Consider the following 27169-nt stretch of genomic DNA (forward strand, 5'->3'; position numbering starts at 1 on the left):
AAGTGACTTCAAAATAGTAAGATTTTATTTCACCCAAACTAATGAACCAAAAAGAACCAAAATAAACATGTCCTGATCCCATCCAACAAGTACCTCATAAAAGTATGAAAAGTTCCCAGTATCACAAAAACCAATAACAAGATTCACCTCAACTCCAAGAGACACAAAAGGAAAACAAAAATTCTCAGGTTTACAATTAAAAAAAAAAAAAAACTTAAAAAATTTAATCACATCCATATATGCCACCCAAACAGAAAAATGAAGGGGAGTTACTGCTTTTCTATAAATATTTGTTGTGGTCTAGGAGGTATAAGGCTTCTCTCGCAGCTACTGCAGCCTGCTCCCTGTTAAGGGAGCAAGCAATCTGTGGTCACACAAGAGCGAAACACAGGAAGCTGGAAACCTTAACCTGGAACGGACATTAAGGAAAGAAACTACCCAAAACATGTTTCAAAACCAGCTTCAAAAAACAGAGTAGCGCAAAGATACTCAAGAGAAAAAGAGGAAAAGTGAAATAAAAGAGCTCCCACAAAATAAGTGACTCAGTGAAACTCTCTAGTACCGCGTTCCAAGTAAAGAGCCATGCATGCAATACTTCCATAACATGCACTCATTTCATTGGGAAGCAAAACAGAAGGGGAAAAAAATACAGGTCAGGAAAAGACAAAAAAAGATGCCCACCAGACGCTAACTCCTGGGCCGGCCCAACTCAGCTCATTCAGAAAGCCCACTAGAAGCAACAGAGACGTGAACCGCACAACCCAGAAAAGAAAAACCTCTGCCAACCAAACACACGAAAAGTAGAACGGAGAAGTGAGAACTATACACCTTAGTGCAACGGCAGCTAGAGCACACTCTTTTGGATCAAACAACAGAGAAAAGAACGAGAACAGCTAAAAGCAGAGGAGGAACGATGTCTATGATACTAAGCCCTGCCATGTCCCCTGCTGGTCTCAATTTCAGAGAGTACAACTCCTGCTTCTCCCCAGCTAACCGACAGTCGGCCTCAGCAAAGCAAACTGCCCCTAACACCTTCCACGCCACGGGAGGAAATCACAGAGGAAAAACCACCGCGTAAACCTCCCTCCTCACCAGCTGCAAAAAATGGAGGGGGGGGGGGAGACACCCTACCACGTGGGCAGGATGCAACACACACAGGACAGCAACACGTCCGCATGGAACCGCTGCCTCTGGCCCCAATGCCGGCAGAGGACACGGCGTCAGGGTGGGTGGGAACCGAGGCCCCTCGCACGGGCCCCATCCCGAAGGGCTCCCCCGAGGCCGGAGGTACTGCCCGCCTCGCCGGCCGAAAAACACCCCAAGCTTGAAGGGAAGAAGCTGCATCGTGCCGAGGTAGGGGGCCAACTCAGGCCAAGGGGCAGGTCACGGAAAGGAGGAGACCGCCGCTGTCCTCGGACTCGGCGCCCCCGGGAACCCCGTCTGACTCCCCCGGGGCCCCGCCTGGGGGAGGGGCGGGAGGCGCGGAGCCGCCGCTTCCCTGCTGAGGGGCAGCAGCAGCTGAAGAGAAACGCCGCGGGGGAGGGAGGGACCCAGCCCTCGCCACCCGCCAGGCCCCAGCCGGGACCTGGGCCCCCTGCCCCGCCCGCCGCCCACCCCGCACCGCGGCCGCGGCCGAGAAAGGAGAGGGCGTCTCGCGGAGGGCAGCCCCTGCCTCCGTCCCGGGAGATGCCCCAGCCCCGCCTCCTCGCCCGCCGCCTCGGCCCCGCCGCCGCAGCGGCGGGCACTCACCTCAGGCTGCGCAGGCCGGGACGGCCCGGCCGAGCCCCCGGCCGCTGCGTGTGTCTCCGCCTCCTGGGAAAGGTCCCAACGGCGCCTGGTGCGAGCGGCCGAGGCCCCGAGCAGCGCCGAAAGCGGCGGCGGCAGCGGGAGCAGCCAACATCCGGGGCCGCGCACCCGGAACTACTTCCCGACCCGCTCCCCTCCCGCCCCCGCCGTCGCCCCCGCCTCCCGCGACGTCGCTGCGCCACCGGCACGGCGTCGGCGGCGTCCCCTCCCTTTCGCGGGCAAGGCCGCGGCAACGCGCGCGGGATCCCTCCGCTGGGACAAGTAGTGCCCTGGGGCGCCGGGGTAGCTCCCTCAGCGCAGCCCGTATTTTGGAGTTCCGAGCGATTTGGGGTCCCTGCGCCTCCGAGTGGCGGCTAGGAAGTGGGGACGGCGGGGACAACCCCGTAGTTGACAGCAGGGACCTTTGGCCTTGGACCCTGCCCACGGATTCCTCAGGCCCCATGCTCGGGAGGAATGGTGCTTCGTGACCTTCCCCCACCCCCCCGCCCCCTTGGTAGCGGCAGGCACCCCAGCCTCTCCGGGGAAACCAGACTCCTTTTCCAACTTTGCACAGAGCGGGTTCTACAGGCCCCAAATAAGGGCACCTTGGCCCTTCAGGACCTTCCTTTTAGAACTTTACAAGTCCCGGGTTCTAGGCCCATCTCCCGAGGCTTGACCCTGTACTATCCTTAGTTTCCTTCTTAAAACAGAGTAGCTGGGACTCTAAAGGCCCTTCTGATTCTAAAATAGTTGCCCAGGGGGTACCTGGGTGGCTCAGTGGATTAAAGCTTCTGCCTTCGACTCAGGTCATGGGATCAAGCCCCGTGTTGGGCTCTCTGCTCAGCAGGGAACCTGCTTCCCTTCCTCTCTCTGCCTGCATCTCTGCCTACTTGTGATCTCTATCAAATAAATAAATAAAATATTTAAAATAGTTGTTCAGTTTATGGTCCTTCCTATCAACAGGTGGAACCTTTTGAAGAGCAGTTCGGAAGACCTGTGAACTTTGGAATTTCCTTCTACGTCAATCTTCACTGATTCTTTCTCTAAACTATTAGCACTGCTAATCTGCCCTGTAATTTCATACTTAATTACATTCAGACCTCTAATTTGCTATTGCTTCATTGGGTTAGTCGCATATATATAAGCAAGAACCAACCATACTTTTGAACTCACAGTAGGTGTTCAATATTTGGGTACTCAGATATTTGTTAGATGAATACTAGGTTGACTGGATGAAGAGAAAAGAAGAGGCCTGAACCAGTTGGCCCTGGGAACCTTTTTTGACATAGTCTGGTAGAGATCAGATAAAGATGTCAGGTAGTTAAAGAGCTGAGTACCCAGTTCCCAGTACCCAGATTGAACACCTGCCATTTGCTAAGCATTTATTCCTTTTCTGTTTAAGACTCTAGCAAGAGGGGCACCTAGGTGGCTCAGTGTTTGGTTAAAGCCTCTGCCTTCAGCTCAGGTCATGATCCCAGGGTCCTGGGATCAAGCCCCACATTGGGCTCTCTGCTCAGCAGGAAGCCTTCTCCACCCCCCCCTTCTCTCTCTGCCTGCTCTCTGCCTACTTGTGATCTCTGTCTGTCAAATAAATAAATAAAACCTTTAAAAAAAAAAAAAAGACTCTAGCAAGATTCTAGGGGCCCCTGGGTGGCTCAGTGGGTTAAAGCCTCTGCCTCCGGCTCCGGTCATGACCGCGGGTCCTGGGATCAAGTTCTACATCAGGCTCCCTGCTCAGCAGAGTCTGCTTCTCTTTTTCCCTCTGCCTCTCCCCTACTCTTGGGCACATGCATGCTCTCTGTCTATCAAATAAATAAATAAAAATCTTAGAAAAAGCAAGATTCTGAAAATGAGAAGATTAATTCACACATTTGTCCAACAAATATTTGCCAGTCACTACTAAGGTTGTTAGACACTACTTTAGTGCTTGGGATATATCAGCAAAGAGTAGAAAGAAAGGAGAAAACATATCCTTCCCTTTTGGAGTTTTCATCTATTATGAGGGAAAAGGCGATTAACATAGCAAAATTATTTAGTGTGTTAAAAGGTATTTGGTGTTATGAGGGAAAATAGAGTAGGGTAAGGCGTATGAAGAAAACTAGAGGAGGGTGGGGCTTGGGATTTTTTTTTAACAACAGCTGTTTATTTACCAATAATGGGTTTATTTGTTCAACAAATATCAGCCAAACGGTGCCTTAGGTGCTGGGGCTTCCGTGGAGAACAAGCCAAAGTTCTGAGCTGATGGACTCCCCAGCTAGCAGAGACCACATGCCAGGTGCATTCCCGTATCCCATGCAATGCTTTCGCAAGTCTGTGAGAAAGGACTCCTGTCCTCATCTTTGCAGCTAATGAAACAGTCTCAGGAGAGAAGAACCAGCCAGGATTCAAACCTGAGGTCTTCAGAGTCCAACTCCCTTTCTAGCTTCACCTCAGCTGAGATGTATTTTTCTGTTGCGTTATACCTCACCTCTTTCATCATGGAAACTCATGTGTTAACCTAGGTGAATGGCCTTAGGCTGGTATTGGGGCAAAAGGGAGGGGGAAAAGGAAAATATTTAGAGGAGAGGGAGAACTTATCAAAACATCGAGACAGGTGGAGCAAAGTAATAGGGGTGGCAAAGAGGATTTAGGGGAAGAAAAATGAAGGTAGACTCAGAATCTTCCAGTTCTGGTTTCAGGGGTTGGGATTTTAAAGCCATCCGGGAGAGCCCAATCCCTCATGTGACTTTAATGAGAAACTCGAAGAGACAGTGAGGGAGGGAGCGGTGCCTTTGTTTGGGAGTGTCCCAGGCAGAAGGAAGAGCTAGTAGAAAGGCCTGGAGGCAAAAGCATTCCTGGAAGTATTAGACACCGGGAAGAATCCAGGACACAGAGAGCAGGATGAGCAACTGAAACCGGAATGGGCTGATAAGGTCAGAATGGGGTCTTGAAGGCCATTGTAAGGATCTTGACTAAAATAAAACCACCACGGGGCTCTGAACGGAGGAGCGATAGGCAGTTCTTGCATACAAAAGACCACTCTAGCTACGGTGCTAAGAGTAGAGTGCACAGACAGCATTGCAAGTCAGAGGTTCCACTGTCCTGGTTCAAGACAAGGACTTGGACCAGGCTGATAGAGTAAGTAGGAAAAATAGGACACAGTCTCTATATTTTAACAACTCACAGTACAATGGGAAACAAATAGATTAGATAATCACAATACACTGTGATAACAGAAAGAGTATTCCGAAGAAGCAGCTACCATTGCTAGCTTTTCTGAGAGAGGGTAGAAGATGGGTCTTCTACCAATTGCCAAGGGAATTGGAAGTCTCTAGTTCTTTTTTGGGCCGTTGGGTGAATCCTTGATAACACGGCTAAAATTTGTGTTCTTCCCACCCCTTCAGATCTCAAAATCCATCATTGTCTGAGTGGGGCTAGAGACAGAAGGGTTGTAAAGAACAGTCTGGATCACGCACTTCAGAATATGGGGAAAACTGAGATTATCCCCATTTGTCGGAGGAAGAACCTATGGCCCATAGTCACCAGGTTTTAACCTGAGACCAGGATCGAGGTCATCAAAGTCCCAGACCAGAAGACTCTCTGAGTCACTTGATGGGGTCAGCCAGATGATGGGGTAAAGGAATAGAAAGACTTGTACCTGGACGGCTGCCAGAATGGCGTTGGGGACTTGGGGATCAGCAGCCCTTGAGAAGGAAAGAAACACAAGTCCCAGAATGTCAAAGATGGAAGAGCTCCCCCCACACCCTGCCTCTTCCAGAAAAAGTTGTAATGACCATAGCAGCAGGGTGCTATGGTGGGCTTCTGGGACCTGGTGGGACTGGGGAGGAAAAGCTTTAAAGCTCAGACTGGGAAGGCAGACCTGGGTTCAAGCTCGTCTTCCATGGTTTACTTCTGTGTGCCTGTATCAAGCAGTTTAGTTTCACTTAGTCTCTATTTCTTGTCTGTTAAATGGAAACAAGAATCATAGCTACCTAGCAAAAGAGACCATGCACACGCTGCCATAAATAAAGACCCCCAGGGGTGCCTGGGTGGCGCAGCGTGTTGAGTATCTGACTTGATTTCCTCTCTGGTTCCCCCCGTCCTGAGCTGGTACCGTCTTCCATCTTCCTTTGGTCTTAAGGTCATGAGATCAAGCCTGGCATCCAGCTGTGTGCTGAGCGTGGAGTCTGCTTTGGGTTTCTCTCTCTCTCTCTCTCTCCCTCTGCCCCTTCTTCCCACCTTCTCAAATAAATAAATCTTTAGAAAAATATGTATTTAAAAAATAATAATTAATAAATGAATAGAAATAAAGGCCCCGAAAGGCATTATTATGGACGAGGTCAGCACAGAAGAGAGGAGTTCACACAGTCTTAGGAGGTGGGGTGGGGTGGCCCACAGGACGGGAAGCAGGAGGGCCCTCAAAGACGAGATCAACTCAGGGGACAGAGCCTTAAGAGAAACAGATTGCTCACAGCAGTGAGATAGAGGTTTTATTGTTTTGTGTTGTTTGTAATCTTTTCCCAGCCTCACGTGGATTATAAATTTCTTGAAAGAAACACAGCCCTGAGCTGGGCTTCCAATTGCCCTACAAAAACCTTGATTCACCTGCCGGGCAGTTCAACACCAGGATGTTCAAGGCTTCCCGTGATCCCCAGCCACGTAGACAAATGAGGCTTTACCTGATTCTTTTCTCTCTCTTCCTGTATTGTCAGAGGAAAGCAGAAAACGAGGAATGAATTTAAAATGAGCCAAGACCTACAAGAGGAAGATAGAAAAACATGAGAGAGTCCCTCCTATTATTTCCAGCCCAGGAGGATTCTTCCCAATTCCCTGGATATCTTTAGATAATACTTTATATTTCATGTATTGAATGAACAACAATAGCAAAGCCTATTTACAAAGGCCACTGGGAAGCTCTCAGCGCCACACACGCTATTTTTTTTTAAAGATTTTATTTATTTATTTGACAGACAGAGATCACAAGTAGGCAGAGAGGCAGGCAGAGAGAGGAGGAAGCAGGCTCAATGCTGAGCAGAGAGCCAATGCGGGGCTCTACCCCAGGACCCTGGGATCATGACCCGAGCTGAAGGCAGAGGCTTTAACCCACTGAGCCACCCAGGCGCCCCCACACATGCTATTTTTAAAGACAGCACCTGGGAGTAGGGTATTGGTCACTGTGCATACTTAACTAGCGTTCACAAATCATTTACTGAGACCCTACTCTATACCTTGCGTTGTACTGAATACTAGAGAGTCAAAAAGGAATAAATAAATTCTCTATTTTCGATGTGCTCCTAGGCTTCTGGAGAAGCAGACCTGTAAACAATTTCGGTGTAATTGGGTAGAGATGTGTACTTGTGCCATGGAAACAGAGAAGAAGCAAGGCTTAACTCAGATTAGATGGGGATGTGGGCACCCCCCCCCCAAAAAACCGCACCCTTGATGTTAAGGTTAAGACTAAGTCTGAATAAATGAGTAGGAGTTTGCTGTGTACAGACAGAAGCAAGGCTGGGGTGGAGGAAGAAAATCTGGGGTAGCAGAGGACAGTTTGCATAAAGTCAGAGGTTGGGTGAATACAAGAAAGGTAGAAGCCATGGAAATTACAGTCGTGTGGGTGGTCATTAACCACGAGTGAGTGATGGGAATAACTAACTCATAAAACTATACCATACCACTGTATGTAAACCATCTATAATTTGAATTCCTGTCCTCTAGGAGCTTGATATTAACTTCAGATTATTCTATCAGTACAGCAGAAGAAAGGAGTAGCTTAGAATCTTTCTCCCCAGTAGAAGACAGTAGTCAAAACTTATTCCAAGTTCTAGCCATGCATTTGCTCAAGTGCACTCATACCATCTATCTTCCCCACTCTGTAACCCCTGTCCTGAGCTGGTACCGTCTTCCATCTTCCTTTGTAACCACCTGTCTCAAACCTTGATTTGCCTCCATTCAGAATCAACCAAGCTAATTAAAAGCCAGAATGAAAGACAAAAGGGCATGGAGACAGCTGAACAAATATTAACATATACATAGATTAAATAAAGTATTGACATTATGTGTAAGGAATGGTGTAGAAGAAATTTGGGTGGTGCTCGGAAGAGTGAGCCAGATGTTCAAATGGAGTGGGATTGGAGGAAATCTCCTCTCTTCCAGTTAGCTAGCAGGATCTTTTGGAATGATTGAATGAAAAACCTGGTTAGCAGGAAAAGAAAGCCAAGGTTTGCAGCTCAAAAGAGCCTGAAACTCTGGGTACAAACATGGTAGTTGAGAAACAATTGTTTGAGATGGGATTGGGAGGGAGGCAAACCATAAGAGACTCTTTTTTTTTTTTTTTTAAGATTTTATTTATTTATTTGACAGAGAAAGATCACAAGTAGACAGAGAGGCAGGCAGAGAGAGAGAGGGAAGCAGGCTCTCCGCCGAGCAGAGAACCCGATGCGGGACTCGATCCCAGGACCCTGAGATCATGACCTGAGCCGAAGGCAGAGGCTTAACCCACTGAGCCATCCAGGCACCCACCATAAGAGACTCTTAATCTCACAAAACAAATTGAGGGTTGTGGGGGTAGGGAGAGGGTGGTTGGGTTATGGACATTGGGGAGGGTATGTGCTATGGTGAGTGCTGTGAAGTGTGTAAGCCTGACGATTCACAGACCTGTACCCCTGGGGCTAATAATACGTTATATGTTAATTAAAAAAAAAAAAAAGAAACAATTGTTTGATTTCAAGTTGTGAAGTATTGACCTATTTCATGTGTAATGAGCTGAATAAGAACAATCGAGAAACCCTAGCATGGTGGGAGAGTGGCTAATAATTATTGAGTGTTCCTTGTGTGACTGGGAACATGATGACCCCTTTCATACTTTTTAGTTTAATCCATAGAGCAAAACTATGAGGTGGTCGTCCCCATTTTATTTATTTTTTTTCTAAAGATTTTATTTTTTCGAGTAATGTCTACACCCAGAGTGGGGCTGGAGCTCACAAACTCAAGATCAAGAGCCACATGCTGTACCTACTAAGCCAGCCAGATACCAGGTCATGCTCCTTTTAAAGAAGAAGAAATAGAGGTTCTGTAGTGAGCGTGGTAGTCAGGATTTGAACCTGGAACTTCTTGACTCTAGGCTTATCTTCAAAGACCATCTAAACCATCAGTTCACATAGATATGAGAATTGTAAACTCCTGGGTGCTAGCCACTGCAAGAGTATATTACATCCAAGTATAACCTCAAGAAAGCTTTCAAACCTTGTTAGAGGGGCACCTGGGTGGCTCAGTCAGTTAAATGTCTGCCCTCAGCTCAGGTCATGATTCTGGGGTCCTGGGATTGAGCAAGCCCCACATCAGTCTCTCTGCTTAGTGGGGAGTCTGCTTCTCCCTCTCCTCCACTCCTTGCTCATACAGGCTCTCTCTCTCAAATACATAAATAAAATCTTTAAAATTTAATAAAAAATTAAAAATCTTGTTAGAAACAGTTGGGGGTGGGACGTACACAGAAAGTCCCAAAGAATTCTCTTCATTTTTTTCTATAGACACACAGTGCAAATAGTTTTTGCTGCCTGAGGGGGCAGGGTAGCTGAAAATCTGTTTTGCAACCAAAAAAAAAAAGATCAAGAGACCAGTTGTAGACCGTTTTATTGTTCCCAAACATTTACTGTGCCTCTCACAGATAGATCCTGGATGGACCATACTTCCCTCACTCCTTGGGCAGCAGGCTTGATTACATACATGACTTGCATTAGCCCATGAAATGTGTGAGTGGCTGTACGAGCCTCCATCAGATGGAAGCTTTAAGAGTCAGCGTGCTTTGCTATGATTTCCTTCCCTGCTGCCCCGATGACCAGCAGCATTCAGGATAAAGGCTAATGGAGTTGTCTAATCCCAGAGTGAAGACAACATGCAGCAAAGCTACAGCTGACCTGGAAAAGACACAAAGCGTAAGGGAGAAAAACAACTTTTGCTCATTGAGTCATTGAAATTTGGGAGTCACTACCATCGTATAACAGAGCCTATCCTGACTCATGTAGACTTCTGCTGAATTTCTTCCCTTTGGTGATCCAAATTTCTGGTGTCATCCCTGGGTATAAAAGACGGTTTGGGGAGGATGAGAAAATACAGCAAAGGGGGCACCTGGGTGGCTCATTTGGTTAAGTGCCTGCCTTCGGCTCCGTCATGATCCCAGGGTCCTGGGATTGAGCCCCATGTCGGGCTCTCTGTTCAGTGGGGAGACTGCTTCTCTCTCTCCCTTTGCCTCCCACACTGCCTACTTGTGCTTTCTCTCTATCAAATAAATAAATAAATAAAAGAAAACATATGAAGTTGAATGATTGATGTAATGTGGTGAAAGGCTTTAAAATAAAAGATTTTTGGAGTGCCTGGGTGGCTCAGTCAGTTAAATGTCTGACTCTCGGTTTTGCCTCTGGTCATGATCTCGCAGTGGTGTGATTGAGCCCCACATCAGGCTCTCCGCTCAGGGAAGAATCTCTCCCTCTCCCCTTTGCCTCCCCAAAATAAAAAAAATAAAATCTTTAAAATAGAAGAGGTGGTGTTTTTTAGGTAATCTCTACACCCAACATAGGGCTCGAACTCACAAACCCGAGATCAAGAATAGCATACTCCACTGGCTGAGCCAGCCAGGTGCCCCATAAAATAGAAGATTTGAAACTCAGTCTTTTTTTTTTTTTTTAAGACTTTGTTTATTTATTTGACAGAGATCACAAGTAGCAGAGGGGCAGGCAGAGAGAGAGAGCAGGGAAGCAGGCTCTCCACCCAGCAGAGAGCAAGACGCGGGGCTCAATTCCAGGACCCTGAGATCATGACCCAAGCCGAAGGCAGAGGCCCAACCCACTGAGCCACCCAAGGGCCCCTTGAAACTCAATCTTCATCTATGGGCTTAGACAAGACTTTATAAGGATAAGATAGTTTCCAGTGACTATGTCATGTCCCATGGGAAGTTGCAAAGATTAAGATATGGTCTCTGTGCTTGAGATAAGGGCCATCCTCACATTCATTTTTTTATTTTATTTTTATTTTTTAAAGATTTTATTTTATTTATTCATTTGACAGAGAGAGAGATCACAAGCAGGCGGAGAGGCAAGCAGAGAGAGAGGAGGAAGCAGGCTCCCCGCTGAACAGAGAGCCTGGTGTGGGGCTCGATCCCAGGACCCCGGGATCATGACCTGAGCCGAAGGCAGAGGATTTAACCCACTGAGCCACCCAGGCACCCCTCACATTCATTTTTTTAAACAATTTTATTTTTTTTACTTAAATTCAATTAATTAACATATCATGTATTATTATTTTCAGAGGTAGAGTTCAGTGATTCATCAATCTTATATTGCATCACATGCCCTCCTTAACGCCCATCACCCAGTTACCCCATCCCCCCACCTTCCTCCCCTCTAGCACCCCTCAGTTTGTTATGATTTCTTCTTGTTTTATTTTTCCCTCCTTTCCCTCATGATGTTCCGTTTTGTTTCTTAAATTCCACATAAAAGGGGCACCTGGGTGGCTCAGTGGTGTTGGGCAAAGCACTCTCTCTCTATATATATATATAGTTTAATTTTCTATTTTTTTATTAACATATAATGTATTATTAACCCCAGGGGTACAGGTCTGTGAATCACCAGGCTTACACACTTCACAGCACTCACCATAGCACATACCTTCCCCAATGTCCATAACCCAACCACCCTCTCCCTACACACTCAATATATTTTTATAAAATTTTGTTGAACTAATGCTGTGGAATGATATTGAATTATAACTGTTGTGTCTTAACTTTCCACAAAGGCTCTTCCTATGTTTTGTATTACCCACTTGGGTTAAGGGATCTTGGAGGAGAAGGCTATGGTAATATATTTTTTTCCAGTTTTACTGAGAAATAATTTATATACACCACTGTATAAATTTAAGGTGTATAGCATGATGGTTTGATTTATATATATTGTAAAATTATTACCACAATAAGTTCAGCTAACATTCATCTTTTCATACACATACAATAAAAGGAAAAGAAAAAAGAAGAAATTTCCTTGTGATGAGAATTGTCAGGATTTATTCTTTTAACATCTTTCCTATATATCATACAGCAGTGTTAACTGTACTCGTGTTGCATATTATTTATCTTATAATTAGAAGTTTGTACCTTTGGGCCACCTTCCTCCAATTCCCCCTCCCTCCACCCTCTGCCTCTGTTACCAACAAGTCTGATCTTTCCCTATGAGTTTTGTTTCATTTTTAGATTCCTCGTATAAGTGAGATCATACAGTATTTGTCTTTCTCAGTCTGACTTATTTTACTTACCATAATGCCTTCAAAATCCAGTCATGTTTTTCCAAATGGTAGGATTTCCTTGTGTGTTTGTGTGTGTGTGTGTGTGTGTGTGTGTGTGTGTGTGTGTGTTATGGATGAATAATTTTCCATTGTATGTATAGATACCACAGCTTCTTTTTTTTCTTTTCCTTACATAAGCTCTACACTCATCATGGGGCTTGAACTCTTGACCCTGAGGTCAAGAGTCACATGCTCTACGGACTGAGCCAGACGAGCACCCCCTATACCACAACTTCTCTATCCATACATCCATCAGTGGACAGTTAGGTTGTTTCCATGTCTTGGCTATTGTAAATGATGCGGCTATGAACATGGGATTGCAGATATCTTTTGAATTAGTGTTTTTGTTTTCTTTGAATATAATCCCAGAAGTGTAATTGCTGGATCATATGGTAGTTCTATTTTTAGTTTTTTGAGGATTCTCCATACGGTTTTCCACTGTGGCTGTGCCAATTTCCAATCCCACCAATGGTGTGGAAGGGTTCCCTTTTCTTCATATCCATGCCAGCATTTGTCTCTTGCCTTTTTGATGATGACCATTCTGACCGGTGTGAAGAGATATGTCATTGTGTTTCTAATTTGCATTTCCCAGATGACTAGTGATATCAAGCATCTTTTCATATACCTATTGGCCTTTCATATGTCTTCTTTGGAGAAATGGCTACTCAGGTCCTCTGCCCATTTTTTCACTTGGGTTGTGGCTTTTGCTACTGACTTGTATGAGTTTTTTGTATATTTTGTATATTATCCCCTTATCAGATAGATGGTTTGCAAATATTTTTTCCCCCACTCTGGAGGTTTTTTTTCACTTTGTTGATGGTTTCTTTTGTGGTGCAGAAATTTCTAGTTTGATGTAGTTTGATGTAGTTTATTGTAGTTGGTGCTTTAGGTATCATATTTATGGTAATATTATTAGCAAATTTTTATATAATACCCCACAATTTATATGCATTTCATTTATTTGAAATGCCACAGAAATAAAAAATGTCTAGAACATTAACATCTGTGGGGCTGGAGCATTGTAGGCACTCAGTAAAGGCATGCAAACCTCCCTGAGTAAATTACAAAGAATAAAAAACCTTGAAGAGCCCAGGGGACTTGGCAATGAGAAATGTAGCTTGAAGTGCACTGTGGATCAGTTCTTTAATGGGATCAGACTAAGAGACTATCTAGGTGAAGATCAAACTCAGACAAACAAAGGTGCAGGGCTCTGAGGCATCTTCAAAGAGAACAGAGCAGTAACTGAAAAACTTTTCTTAGAACATCTAGAAGCAAGCATTGAAGAAAGTCCTGAAAATGAATTAGGACTGCCCAGATCTATGGATCAGTCCTTCAAAACCAGGAAGAAATTCAATCTGCTATTGCTACTGTTCATTTAAAAAGCTAAGACACTGCAAATAGGATATACATCTAATTCTGAAGTATGAAGTATAACAGTGTATGAGCATAATTAGAGTATTCAAAGGGCTAATGCAAAGCAGAGAAATGAAGAGTTATCCAGGGAACCTACTTGGGTTAACCTGAGCAGATTAACCAAATTGAATAACATGCAAAGAGATTCTTCTTTCTCTCTCTTTCGTCTTCTCTTTCTTCCTCTCTTCCTTCCTTTCCTCCTTCCTTCCTTTTAGAGAGAGAGCGAAAGCAGGGAGGAGGGGCAGAGGGAGAGGGAGAGAGGGAATCCTAAGCAGGCTCCACATGGGGCTTGATCTCACAACCCTGAGATCATGACCTGAGCTGAAATCCAGAGTTGAACACTTAGCCCACTGAGCCACCCAGCTGCCCTAAGATTCTTTATTTTATTTCATTTTATTTTAAGATTTTATGTATTTCTTTGACAGAGAGAGAGGTCAGAAGTAGGCAGAGCAGCAGGCAGAGAGAGAGAGGGAAGCAGGCTCTGCGCAGAGCAGAGAGCCCGACGTGGGACTCAATCCCAGGACCCCAAGATCACGACCTGAGCCGAAGGCAGAGGCTCAACCCACTGAACCACCCAGGCGCCCCTCTTTATTTATTTATTTATTTTTACCAGGAGACTACATTGAGGTTTCTTTTGGTAAAAAAAATAAAAAATAAAAAAATAACAGAAATCCTTGCAACTGAAATATTTAAATAATGTCTGGGATTTGTTTTTAAATACTCCAGGAAAAAAAAATGTGTAGGAGATCTATGAAACGAGACTGGCAAAATGTTCATGTCTATAGATGTTCAGAGGAGGGAACAATGGCTCCCTGTCAGGCATAGGGAGTGGAAAAAAGAAGTAATAGTTTGCCTTACTAAATCACTATAATGATGCTAAGTTGGAGATCATTGTCCCCACTTTGCAGGCAAAGAAAATTGAGGTCACATTCCTAGTGAATGACAATGTAAGAACTTGAGTCTCAGTCTTATGACTTCAAAATATTTCCTTTTGCTAATATTCCACAGTGATTGTCTAAATATGTTTTCGCAGATTCTGACATTTTACTGGAAATGGAGAAGAGTTGTTTTTTTCTGTATAATGGAAACTTATTTATAATTCTCATATCTTTCACTTTTCATTATAAGTTCTCATCTCCACTTTTTTTTTTCATAAGTAATCTCTATACCCAACATGGGGCTCAAACTTGTGACCTCAAAATCAAAAGTCAGATGCTTTACCGAGCCAGCCGGGCAACCCCCTGATCTCCATGTTTGAGCAGCTATTTTGATTACATCCTGACTCATGAAGTTGCTTGAATTAATCTGAATTCATGATCCATCTCTGGTTGACTCCCACTATTCAGTACAGAATGAATATGGAATTAAAAAAAAAAAAGATTTTATTTACTTGAGAGAAAGAGGGAGAGCATGAGTGGTGGGGGGTAGGGAGGTGCACAGAGGGAGAAAGAGAAGCAGACTCCTGATGTGGTGCTGGGGCTCGATCCCAGGACTCCAGGATTAAGACCTGAGCGGAAGGCAGACATTTAACTGATGGAGACACCCAGGTGCCCTGGAATGTTTGGGTTTTTTGGTGGGGGGGACTGCGGTTTGCAATGATTCTCAAAGCAAAAGATGCCACAATGTCCACAAGCACATGCATATACACACATAAACACGAAGTTTATGTTTACATACTGAAGTACACTTTTTCCTTTTCAACAACTTAGCAGTTAGTCTGTGGCCTGCTGTGCCCACTTCCTCTACCCAATTGCTTTTTCTGCCATGTTAAGTAGAGCCAAACATAACCCTTCTAGCGGGGTTTGTTCCTTGGTACCATGAAATACATTCGTCATCCTCGTGCTTGTACATTGCATCTGGATTTGAGCTGTTTCTAAAATGAAATTTACTAGAAAGGCTGCTGTGATGGCTCTCCACTCGTTCAGTAAACATTTATTAAATGCTGACTCTAGGCTGGGTCCTGTGCTCAGGGTTCAGAGTACAAAGATAAAAACAATAGCTAGGGGGCAGTACAGCATAATGGTGATTAAGTGACTAGTGATAGTGATAAGTAAGCAGTAGTGATAAGAGAGTAGGGGCTCCCTTGCCTGGGGTGAAGTCCCAGCCCTGCCACTCAGTAAGTAGCTCAATGACTGTGGTTAGGCAAATTGCTTAATCGCTCTGTGCCTCAATTTCTTCATCTGTAAATGGGTATAATAATAGCACGGACTGCATAGCTTTGTTGTGAGTTTAACTGAAACAATGCCCTTGTAGAGAGTTTGATGTGGTGCTTAGATCTTAAGAAGTGTTGTAAATGTGAGCTCTTCCTATTCCTCTGTGGGGTTCGTAGAGGAAGGAAAGTGGAAGAAGAAAGTTGATTGGACTGGGGGTGGATTTTTAATTTTAAGTTCTTATTTAAATTCCAATTAGTTAACATACACTGTAATATTATTTCAGGTGTACCGTAGAATGAGTTACCACTCCCATACATCACCCAGTGCTCATCACAAGTGCACTCCTTAATCCCCATACCTATTTCCCCCCTTCCCCTGCCCACCTCCCTTCTGGTAACCAGTTTGTTCACCACAGTCAAGAGTCTGTTTCTTGGTTTGCCTCTTTCACTTTTGCTTCCCCTTTGCTTGTCTGTTTCTTAAATTCTACGTATGAGTGACATTGTACTGTGTTTGTCTTTCTCTGACCGACTCGTTTCACTTAGCATAATACTCTCCAGTTCCATCCACATTGTTGCAAATGACAAGATTTCATTCTTTTTTTAAAAAATTTATTTATTTATTTGACAGAGAGAGAGAGAGACAGCGAGAGAGGGAACACAAGCAGGGGGAGTGGGAGATGGAGAAGCAGGCTTCCCGCTGAGCAGGGAGCCCAATGCAGGGCTCGATCCCAGGACCCTGGGATCATGACCTGAGCCGAAGGCAGAGGCTTTAACCCACTGAGCCACCCAGGTGCCCTGATTTCATTCTTTTTGATGGCTGAGTAATAGTCCATTCTATCTGTATACCACATCTTCTTTATCCACTCGCCAATCAATGAATATTTGGGTTGTCTCCAGAATTTTGACTGTTGTAAATAATGCTGCTGTAAATATGAGGGTGCATATATCCCTTTGATTTAGTATTTTTATATTCTTTAGGTAAATACCCTGTAGTGCAATTGCTGGATCATAGGGTAGCTCTATTTTTAACCTTTTGAGTAAACTCCATACTGTTTTCCAGAGTGGCTGCACCAGTTTGCATTCCCATCAGCTGTGCAAGAGGGTTCCCCTTTCTCCACATTCTTGCCAACACCGGTTGTTTCTTCTGTTGTTATTTTTAGCCATCCTGACAGGTGTGAAGTGATATCTCCTTGTAATTTTGATTTGCATTTGCCTGATGAGTAATGTTGCGCATCTTTTCATGAGTCTATGGACTATCTATATGTTGTCTTTGGGAAAATATCTATTCATGTCTTCTGCCCATTTTTTAATTGAATTATTCATTTTGGGGGTTTTGAATTTTATAAGCTCTTCATATATTTTGGATACTAACCCTTGATCAGGTTCATCATTTGCAAATATCTTCTCCCATTCTGTAGGTTGCCTTTTAGTTTTTTGATTGTTTCCTTCACTGTGCAGAAACTTTTTATTTTGATGAAGTCCCAATAGTTTACTTTGTTTTTGTTTCCCATGCCTCAGGAGACATATCTAGAGGGGCTCCTGGTCAGCTCAGTTGGTGGAGTGTGCAACTCTTGATCTCAGGGTTGTGAGTTCGGGCCCCATATTGGGTGTAAAGATTACTTAAAAATAAAATCTTAAAAAAAAAAAAAAAAAGGAGACCTATCTAGAAAGAAGTTGCTTCAGCTGATATCAAAGAACTTACTGCCTGTGTTCTCTTCTAGGATTTTTATGGCTTCAGGTCTCACATTTAGGTCTTTAATCCATTTTGAATTTATTTTGGGGTATGGTGTAAGAAACTGGTTAAAATGTCTATACTACCCAAAGCAATCTATACATTTAATGCACACCCTATCAAAATACCAATAGCATTTTTTTACAGAGCTAGAACAAACAATCCTAAAACTTGTGTGGAAGCACAGAAGACCCCAAATAGCCAAAGCAACCTTGGAAAAGAAAAATCTAGAAGCATCACAATTCTGGACTTCAAGTTATATTACAAAGCTGTAATGATCAAAACAGTCTGGAATCGGCACAAAAATAGATCGATGGAACAGAATAGAAAACTCAGAAATGAACCTACAATTATATGGTCAATGAATCTCTGACAAAGCAGGAAAGACTATCCAATGAGAAAAAGAGTAGCTCTACAACAAATGATGCTGGGAAAACTGGACAGCAACATGGTGGTGGATGTTTTAAGAGAAGTATGTAGACACAGAAACATTTGAGATCAGCCTTGAAGGAGTAGTTCAAGTTTGTTGGGGCAAGGGAGGCCAGAGGGTGATTTCAAGTATAAAGGCCTGGCCCCAGTGCTCCAGGCTGTACATATTTGAAGGACCTTCCATCTGTGAGCTCCTTAGGAGCTAGGGGTATAGGTGCTCAATCAGATGAAATCTCTTTGGCTACCATATTACAGGTCAACTCCTTCCTCTGCCTGTTCCTCTTGACTTCACCTCCCCCAAAACTTCTTGCCCACAAACTCCCTATCAGAGTCTGATAATTCAAAGAATTTAACCCACAACATCATGAATGATACTAATTGTGATTTGAAATAGAAAAAGTATGATCTGTGTGCACATTGTAGGAACCTCACGATGGAGAGCCGGCTGGGGGAGGTATACATTAATGCATTAGTTAAACCAACATGATGCAGCGGTCCAACACTAGTAAGGAATATTCCGCACTTCTTTACATCGAAGCATCTTTGCTGTGCATACAGTCTTGGATAAATGGATTTACTGGATTTTTTTTAAGCTTTATTTATTAATTTATTTCATTTAGAGAGAGAAGCAGAGAGAGCACAAGCCGGAGGGGCACAGAGAGGGAGAATGTCAAGCAGAATCCACACTGAGCATGGAGCCCAACAAAGGACTCAGTCTCACCACCCGGAGACCACAACCCGAGCCAAAACCAAGAGGCAGATACCCAAACAACTACACCACCCACACGCCCCTGGACTTAACTGTTTTAAATACAATTCCTTAATCTCTTCCAACTATTTTCTGTGGAAAATTTCAAACATATGCAAATGGACAAATAATACACTGATCCCTCTCCATCATCGAGCTTTTTTTTTAAGATTTTATTTATTTATTTATTTACATACAGAGATCGCAAGTAGGCAGAGATGCAGGCAGAGAGAGAGGAGGAAGCAGGCTCCCCGCTGAGCAGAGAGCCCGATATGTGGCTCGATCCCAGGACCCTGAGATCATGACCTGAGCTGAAGGCAGAGGCTTTAACCCACTGAGCCACTCAGACAACCCCATCATCCAGCTTCGACAATAATCGAGTTGTAGCCAAACTTGTTTCCTTTCGATAGATCCCTACCCTCACCCTCACGTTGCCCCTTCTGTGTTATTTTAAAGCAAATTCCAGATACCATCCTTCATCAATACACACGTATCTTAAAACTGAATCTCCAAAAGATAAGAACTGCTATTTTAACACATCATACCATTATCTTATCTAAAAATTAATGGGAATTTCTGAAGTCAGAAAATAAACATATGAAGACATATATTAAGACGGATCTTTGGGATGCCTGGATGGTTCAGTTGGTTAAATATCTGCTTTCAGCTTAGGTCATGATCCTAAGGTCCTGGGATTGAGCCCCACATCAGACTTCTTGCTCAGTGGGGAGCCTGCTTTTCCCTCTGCCTGCCACTCCCCCTGCTTGTGCACACTCTCTGACAAATAAATAAATAAAATCTTAAAAAACAAAGAGAGAGAGATCTTTGATCCATCCTGTCCATGTTTAGCTTTCCAATCCCTCCATGAATTTCTTAAAATTGTGTTTGTTTGAATCAAGGCTCAAGTAATATCTACATGAAAATTGGATGATCTGTCCTTTAAATCTTTTTTAATTTATAAGTTACTTCCCCTCTCTTTTTTTTCTTGCAGTGTGTTTGTTGAAGAAACTACCCTATTTTTCCTGTAGTGTTTCTCACCATCTGGATCTTGTTGATTGCCTCCCTGTGGTAGTTTTTTAAGCATGTGCTCTGCCCTCTGTGTTTCCTATAAATCAGGACTTGGGTCTAGAGGCTGAATCAGATATTCATGTGTGACTTTTTTTTTTTTTGCAGAACTACTTCATTCGTAGTAGATTCTCCTACCAAGGAGGCATAAAATAACTGGTTATCTCCCCTCTCCTTTTTTAATGAAAACTTAAAAGTGTTTTCTCCCAAGAAATTAAAATCAACATAACTTGGACTTCAAGGTAAGAATGCAGATGAGCTTTCCCTTTTCCACCGCCATCCTGGTGTGCGTGGCTGACTGTTCCTTGCCATGTCTTCTCACAAAACTTTCCGAATCAAGCTATTCCTGGCCAAGAAACAAAAGCAGAATCATCCCATTCCCCGGAGGATTCAGATGAAAAGTGGTAATGCAATCAGGTACAACCCCAGGAGGAGACGCTGGAGAAGAGCCAAGCTGGGTCTCTAAGGCATCAGACGTCATGAGATGACACACCTAATTGGCACATGTATTTAAGCTGCATGAAGATCTTGTGTTCCTATCCTATCACTCTGTAAATATACCTCCTGCCTGGCCAATAGACATGTTTTTGTTTTGTTTTGTTTTGTGTTTTTTTAAAGATTTTTTTTTTTATTTATTTGATGGAGAGTGAGAGATAACAAGTAGAGAGAGGTAGGTCACAAGTAGGCAGAGGCAGGCAGAGAGAGAAGGGGAAGCAGGCTCCCCGCTGAGCAGAGAGCCCAATGTGGGACTCAATCTTAGGACCCTGAGATCATGACCGGAGCTGAAGGCAGAGGCTAAACCCACTGAGCCACCCAGGAGCCCCCAGTAGACATGTTTTTACCAGGGAAATGATTTTTCTGTTGCGATGCCTCTCTAACAGTAAGTTGGTTGAGTAACAAATGTGAGACCTTTAGACTGAGGGGGAAAACCAAAAAATGAAAAGAATCGCAGCTGAGGTGTAGTTGGGTCATCATAGGACAACTGATCTTTAAGGACCCAGAAGACTAAATCTGGTACTACTGTTATCCTATCATCTGTCATCATCGTCTCATTATTCATCAGGTATTACTAAGTGCTAAACACAGCATCTAAGACTGGGCTGGGTGTCATGTTATAATAATTAGAACTCTTTATTGAGTCCCTACTGCAGGCCAGCTACTTTACTTAGGTTATCTGTAATCATCACAACAACCCTGCAATGCAAGTGTTATTATCCCCGTTTGAGAGAAGATAACTAAATTTCAAGAAGAAAAATGACTTTCCTAAGGCTACACAATTGGCAAATGACAGAAGCAAAGGTGGTATGCAGGTCTGTCTGGCCCAGAGTTCTCCTTTTTTCCACTAACCCCTTCCAGTCCTCGGAAAACACACTGAATTATAAGAATGATCCCTGCCTTCAACAGGATTATATCTATGTAGGAGAAAGAGAGAAATTGCTAAAACGATTAAAGACTATCAGATAAGAAAACACTATATAGAACATGGACAATGAAAATGTGTGCAGTTTGCAAGCAGTGATTGCTATAAATGAACAGGAAGGAGGAGGGGGGCCATCAATGTTGATTGACATTCCTGGGGGAGGTTTCATTAAGCAATGCAGGAATTATTGCAAATACAAAAGCTTTACCAATGAGCAAAGGGTCCTTTGCACAAGCATCTTCTCCCTTGGGATCCATGTCACACTGACACAAAGATTTTGTCACCATGGCAACTGGTCATTGGACCAATGAAATAATCAGTTGTCATGGTAACATGATCTCCATCTTACTCCCACCAGGCACCTGTTCCAAATCATCACATCCTCCAACAACCTCATGCCACCTCAGTGCTCCTTTCTTTTTTTCCCTAGTCACCTTGTTACCCCAGCCACCTATGTTTGAGCCCCTAAATTTATGGCTAGATATATTCATGAGACCATTAAAGTGGGAGCAGAGGAAAACGCCTTGTACTATGGAGGTACACTACAGACAGGGGATCCCTCTAAAATGAAAGAGTTGAATGAGCCAGAACAGTGAAGAAAAAGAGCGTGTGACGCTTGCCACCCCTCACCCCCCACATTTCCCTAAGTAAAATTCCTTCGGATTTTGAAACGTTGCACTTCCTGATTCTCCTCCTACTTCTGTCTATTCATTCACTGGGTCTTTTCCTTCTCCGATCTCCTAAATGCAGATATCTCTCAAGGCTCCATCCTTTGGGTCTGTTCTTTCTCTAAAGAGCACTGCCCAATGGAGTAGCCACCAACCATGTGATGGCTATAGAGCCCTTGAAATTAATTATAGATATACTGAAGTGAAATGTGCTCAAAGTATAAAATGCATACCAGATTTTATTGACTTGATACCAAAAAAAGAATATAGAATATCTCATTAATAATTTTTATAGTAACTATATGTTGAAATGATAATTTGGGTATGTTGAGTACAACTGAATATGCTATTAAAATTTAATTTTATCTGTTCCTTTTTAATGTATTTAACAGGGCTACTGAAAAATTTAAATTGCAAATGTGGCTCACATTCATGGCTTGTGTTATCTTTCTGTTGCGCAACACTGCTCTAAATTTTCTCTTTCCAGCCATCTTACCCATGCTTTAGGTATCAGGTGTCTCCTCTATGAGATGATTCTAGGATCTGAAATCCCAACCTCTTTTCTGAGATCCAAACCCACATTTCCAATGGCCAGAAACTCTGGTGGCCCTTTCACAAATAACCACCAGCTCCTTAGCTCTGCAAGAACAAAGCCAGAAGCTTTCCTTCAAAACCTATTCTTTCTCCTGATTAACTTTATTAAAATTTGTGTTGTTTTCTTATTGCTGCTGTAACAAATTACCACAAACTTGGTGGCTTAAAATAACACTGATTTGCCATCTTGAAGTTCTGTAGGTCTGAAGTCTGAAATGGGACCCACTGGGCTAAAATCAAGTTGTCTGCAGGCTGGATTTTCTTCTGGAGGCTCGAGGAGAGAATCCATTTCCTTACCTTTTCCAGCCTCTGGAGGCTTGCGTCCTTCTTGGGCTCCTGACCCCCTTCCATCTTCAAAGCCAACAATGACAGGTCAAGTCTTTCTCAGGCTGTATCCCTATGGCACCACTAACTCTCCTACTTCTTCTTTCACTTCGGAGCTCTCTAGTGATTACCCTGGGCTCATCAGGATTATCCAGGATAATCTCCCCATTTAGAGGCGAGGTGATTAGCAAATCTATTTCCATATTCAATCTTAGTGTGTAACAGGACAAGTTCCTGGTTCCAGGGATTAGGGTGTGGACTTTTTTCATCTGAAAGGGCTGGGCAGAGAGGAACAATCTGTGTTCAAGGCTAACAAGAAAAGAAATGGTAATCAGGGCAGATAGCTCTCACGGCTTTCAAGGCAACAGACTTTCAAGGGGGCAGACATCAATGGTCATCGATGATATGGAGACATCAGTGGTATGGACATCAGTGGTCTAACACCTTTCTTAGTTTACTGCTTAGTCTATCTCCTCTAAGGCGCCTTTCCTGATCACTCCTTTTTCCCAGTTCCATCACCCCTCCGTGACAGTTTTTGTACATCCTAAACATCTGTCTTACTCTTTCTGTATCATGATTATGTATACAATCACTTGATCTTAACCCCTCTATGTTGAAAATATTTTGTGAACAGGAACTATTGGGGTTTTTGTTTTGTTTTTAAGTAAACTCTACACCCAACATGGGGCTTAAACTCACAACCCCAAGATCAAGAACCACACAGTCTACTGACTGAGCTAGCCAGGCATCCCAGGAACCCTTCATCTTTGTGTTTCACCTGATGCCTCACATGGTACTTAGTGTAGTTTCCCAATGACGATTTCTTGAATTTAGTTGAAACAACTCATGTTGACTTGTAAAGCATGTGCTTTGTCACCAGAACCACTGATGTCCTTAAACTGTGAACACTTTTTATTTTACTTTTTTTATTTCAAAGGATTTTATTTATTCATTTGAGAGAAAGAGAGAGAGAGAGAGCGCGTGCAAGCAGAGGGAGTGGTAGGCAGAGAGAGAGAGAGAAGCAGGCTCCCTGCTGAGCAAGGAGCCTGATGTCAGGCAGGATCCCAGAACCCTGGGATCATAACCTGAGCCTAAGGCAGACACTTAACTGAGTCACCCAGGCACCCAGTGAACACTTTCGAAATTGACTTCCACTTAAATGATCCTCCCCATTCTGTTTCAAAAGAACTATCTGGGGTCCCTGGGTGGCTCAGATGGTTAAACATCTGCCTTTGGCTCAGGTCATAATCTCCAGGTCCTGGGATCAAGGTCTATAATGGGCTCCTGGGTCAGCTCAGTGAGGATGATTCTACTTCTCCCTCTCCCCCTGTCTCTCCCTCTGCTCATGCTTGCTCTCTCTCTCTGTCTCCCCATATCTCTCTGTCTCAAACGAATAAATAAAATCTTAAAAAAAAAAAAAGAAGAAGAAGAACCATCACTGCAGGGCACCTGGCTGGCTCAGTTGGTGGAGCATGTGACTCTTGGACTCAGGGTTATAAATTGGAGCCCCATGTTGAGTATAGAGATTACTTAAAATCTTTAGGGGCACCTGGTGGCTCAGTGGGTTAAAGCCTCTGTCTTCAGCTCCGGTCATGATCTCAGGGTCCTGGGATCGAGCCCCACATCAGGCGCTCTGCTCAGCAGGGATCCTGCTTCCTCCTCTCTCTCTGCCTGCCTCTCTGCCTACTTGTGATCTCTGCAGAGTAAATAAATAAAATCTTAAAAATAAAAAAGTCTTTAGGGTGCCTGGGTGGCTCAGTCGTTAAGCGGCTGCCTTGGGCTCAGGTCATGATTCCAGGGTCCTGGGATAGAGGCCCACATTGGGCTCCCTACTTAGAGGGAAGCCTATTTCTCCCTCTTCTGCTCCCCCTGCCTGTGTTCCCTCTCTCTGTGTGTCTCTCTCTGTCAAATACATAAATAAAATCTTAAAAAAAAAAATAAAATCTTTAAAAAAAATAGAACCTTTGCCTACAAGTATAATCCTTGTAGGTAATGGGCTGCTATGCACATGAATTTTATGCTTATCTAGGGTCAGCTGTATTTGATTTCATAACCTGTTGATGCCAGATGTACTTATTAAATTATAAAATATAATTTAATTTAAATTTATGTATAGCAATGTAATATGGATGTCAAAAGAAAGAGAATTGTTTCTATGAAGATTGAGTTGGTTATCCCAAAAACAGGAGGAAGTACAGCACCCTAAAATCTACTGATACCATGTGAACAGATTAAAGGAGAAAACCTGACCATTCCAATTAAAAAAAAAAATCCACAAAATTTAACACTCATTAATGATTTCAAAAAATCTTTAAAGCGGAGACTAGAAAGCCATTGTCCTTATTTACAAATAATGTGATTGATTACATACAAAATCCAAGATAATCCACAGAACACAATCTATTTAAAACTAATAAGGGAGTTTAGCAAACATGCTATATTCAGGATCAATAGGGAGGAATCAGTAGTCTTTCGACATCAGTAAATAATCAGAACTTGTGGTAAGAGCAAAGATCCCATCTACAATAAGGACAAAAATAAGATTACCAGGAATCAATCTGACAAAAAGTAACATTGTGAAGAAAATTATAAAATTGAAGAAGACGTGTACATACACACAGAGAGACCTGTCATAAACATGTAAATTTAGATTTAATATCAAACATGTAAATTCTTCCCAAATTAGTTCAGAAATCCAATATAATTTTAAATAATATCCAAATGTAACTATTTATGAAATTAAACAGACTGGTCTTAAAATTCATATAAGAGAGAAAAAGGATAAGACAGTTTTCAAGATGACAGTTTTGAAGACCGTTGCACCAGGTATCAACTTATTTTCATGTTATAGTTAACACAGCATGATACTGGCTTGAGGATAGACACATTGGTGAACAGAAAAGAGACTCTGAAAAGAGGTCTAGGAATATATTCAAACTCAATATATTCAACAGTGGCATTACAATGGTGGGGGATGGGTGGGTGGAGAAAAAGCTATTCAATTATGAGAAAATTGGCTGTAAAGAATTCAGATAATATACCTGGATCCACTTGCTCCTGGAAGCCCCAGAAGCTATTGACATTTCTTCCTCTAATACTTCTAGTTGTCTCAGTCTTACCATAGAATGAGAACTGGCCTTGGTGTGGACTCTGTTGTTCCCAACACCGCAGAAGACACATTGGTTCTGGGACCCAGGTCCCACCAGACTTAGGTAAGATAGGTCTCTTCCATCACCGTCAGGCTCAGATAAAAGCGTCAAGCTCCGTACAACAGCGCTGGACACTGGTTTACCTACTGGCTACACAGAGAAAATGTGTAACTCAACCCAGAAGTGAGTTAAATTCCAGAGGAGTAAGCTTCAACCATGAACAGGGAGGAGAAAAGAAGACCCAGGCGATATATTGTTTGCCCTTCTTCCTCTCTCTGACGGACTATTCTAAGGCATGGTGCACCACAGAACATGTCAGGAAGATGTCCTAGGGGACCAAGGCTGGATTTCCTTGGGATGCTATGGCCAGCGTGGCAACATATCAAATGATAGTTGGTTTTCTTTCTTCTACTTCCCATTTCCCTTCTTAACTCTTACTGCCCTGGGATTGCTCCTCTCAATACTTTAGCAAGAGGGGGTGCCTGAGTTCTATTTTTCAGAGAACCTGGCATAAGACGGTTGTATATACAAAAAAAAAGAAAGCTAACTCCCTAGCCACCCCACACCATACTGAAAATCATATCAAAATCGAATAAAGACCTAAAATTAGAAATAAAAAGCTTTAAAACATTTTGAAAATAATGTTGGGAGAAACTTTTTCTCAGAATAAGCAAGAATTTCTTAAAATCTGAGAGGATAAACCATGACAGAAAAGACTGATAAATGTGATTACCTATAATTTAGAAACATTTATTCAACAAAAGATGACATGAACAGGGGCACCTGGCTGGCTCAGTTGGGAGGACTACGTGAGTCTTGATCTCGGGGTTGTGAGTTCGAGCCCCATGCTGGATGCAGAGATTTATTTAAAAATCTTAAGGGGCACCTGGGTGGTTCAGTGGGTTAAGCCTCTGCCTTCAGCTCAGGTCATGATCCCAGGGTCCTGGAATCGAGCCCCGCGTCGGGCTCTCTGCTCAGCAGGGAGCCTGCTTCCCTTGCTCTCTCTCTGCTTGCCTCTCTGCCTACTTGTGATCTCTGTCTGTCAAATAAATAAATAAAATCTTTAAAAAAAAATCTTAAAAAAAAAGATGACATGGATAAAGATAAATTACAACCTGCAATCTGAGAAAGATATTTGCAATTCATTTAATTGACTAGGCTACGTATCTGGAATTTAGCAAAAATTTTTACAAGTCGAAACTAAAAGAGGAGTGCCTGGGTGGCTCAGGTCATGATCCCAGTGGTGAGCCCAGCATTGAGCTCCCTACTCAGTGGGGAGTCTGCTTCTCCCTCTCCCACTCCCCCTGCTCATGCTCTCTCTCTCTCTCTCTCTCTCTCTCACAAAATAAATACATAAATAAATAAAATCTTAAAAAAAAGAA

General features: G+C 43.2%; 2 protein-coding genes across 2 annotated transcripts in view; one reads left to right on the forward strand and one right to left on the reverse strand.

Moving 5' to 3' along the window:
- FOXJ3 (forkhead box J3) overlaps positions 1-1918 on the reverse strand; it is a 151880-nt gene extending 149962 nt beyond the window's left edge. The window contains exon 1 of the mRNA XM_032877464.1: positions 1750-1918. The gene's annotated coding sequence lies outside the window, so the exon portion shown is untranslated. The remainder of the gene's footprint in view (positions 1-1749) is intronic.
- Positions 1164-20182, forward strand: LOC116879307 (60S ribosomal protein L39-like). Its single transcript, XM_032877465.1, has 2 exons — positions 1164-1353; positions 19741-20182. The coding sequence occupies exon 2, from the start codon at positions 19943-19945 to the stop codon at positions 20096-20098; it is 156 nt and encodes a 51-aa protein (XP_032733356.1). The 5' UTR covers positions 1164-1353; positions 19741-19942; the 3' UTR covers positions 20099-20182.
- Positions 20183-27169: the final 6987 nt, after the last annotated feature.

This window comes from Lontra canadensis, unplaced genomic scaffold, assembly GCF_010015895.1.
Source record: "Lontra canadensis isolate GAN:19392208 unplaced genomic scaffold, GSC_riverotter_1.0 scaffold60, whole genome shotgun sequence".
Classification (NCBI taxonomy): domain Eukaryota; kingdom Metazoa; phylum Chordata; class Mammalia; order Carnivora; family Mustelidae; genus Lontra; species Lontra canadensis.

Bases quoted from the DNA above. Each gene is read 5' to 3' on its own strand.
- LOC116879307 (XM_032877465.1), top strand. From the start codon at position 19,943: ATGTCTTCTCACAAAACTTTCCGAATCAAGCTATTCCTGGCCAAGAAA.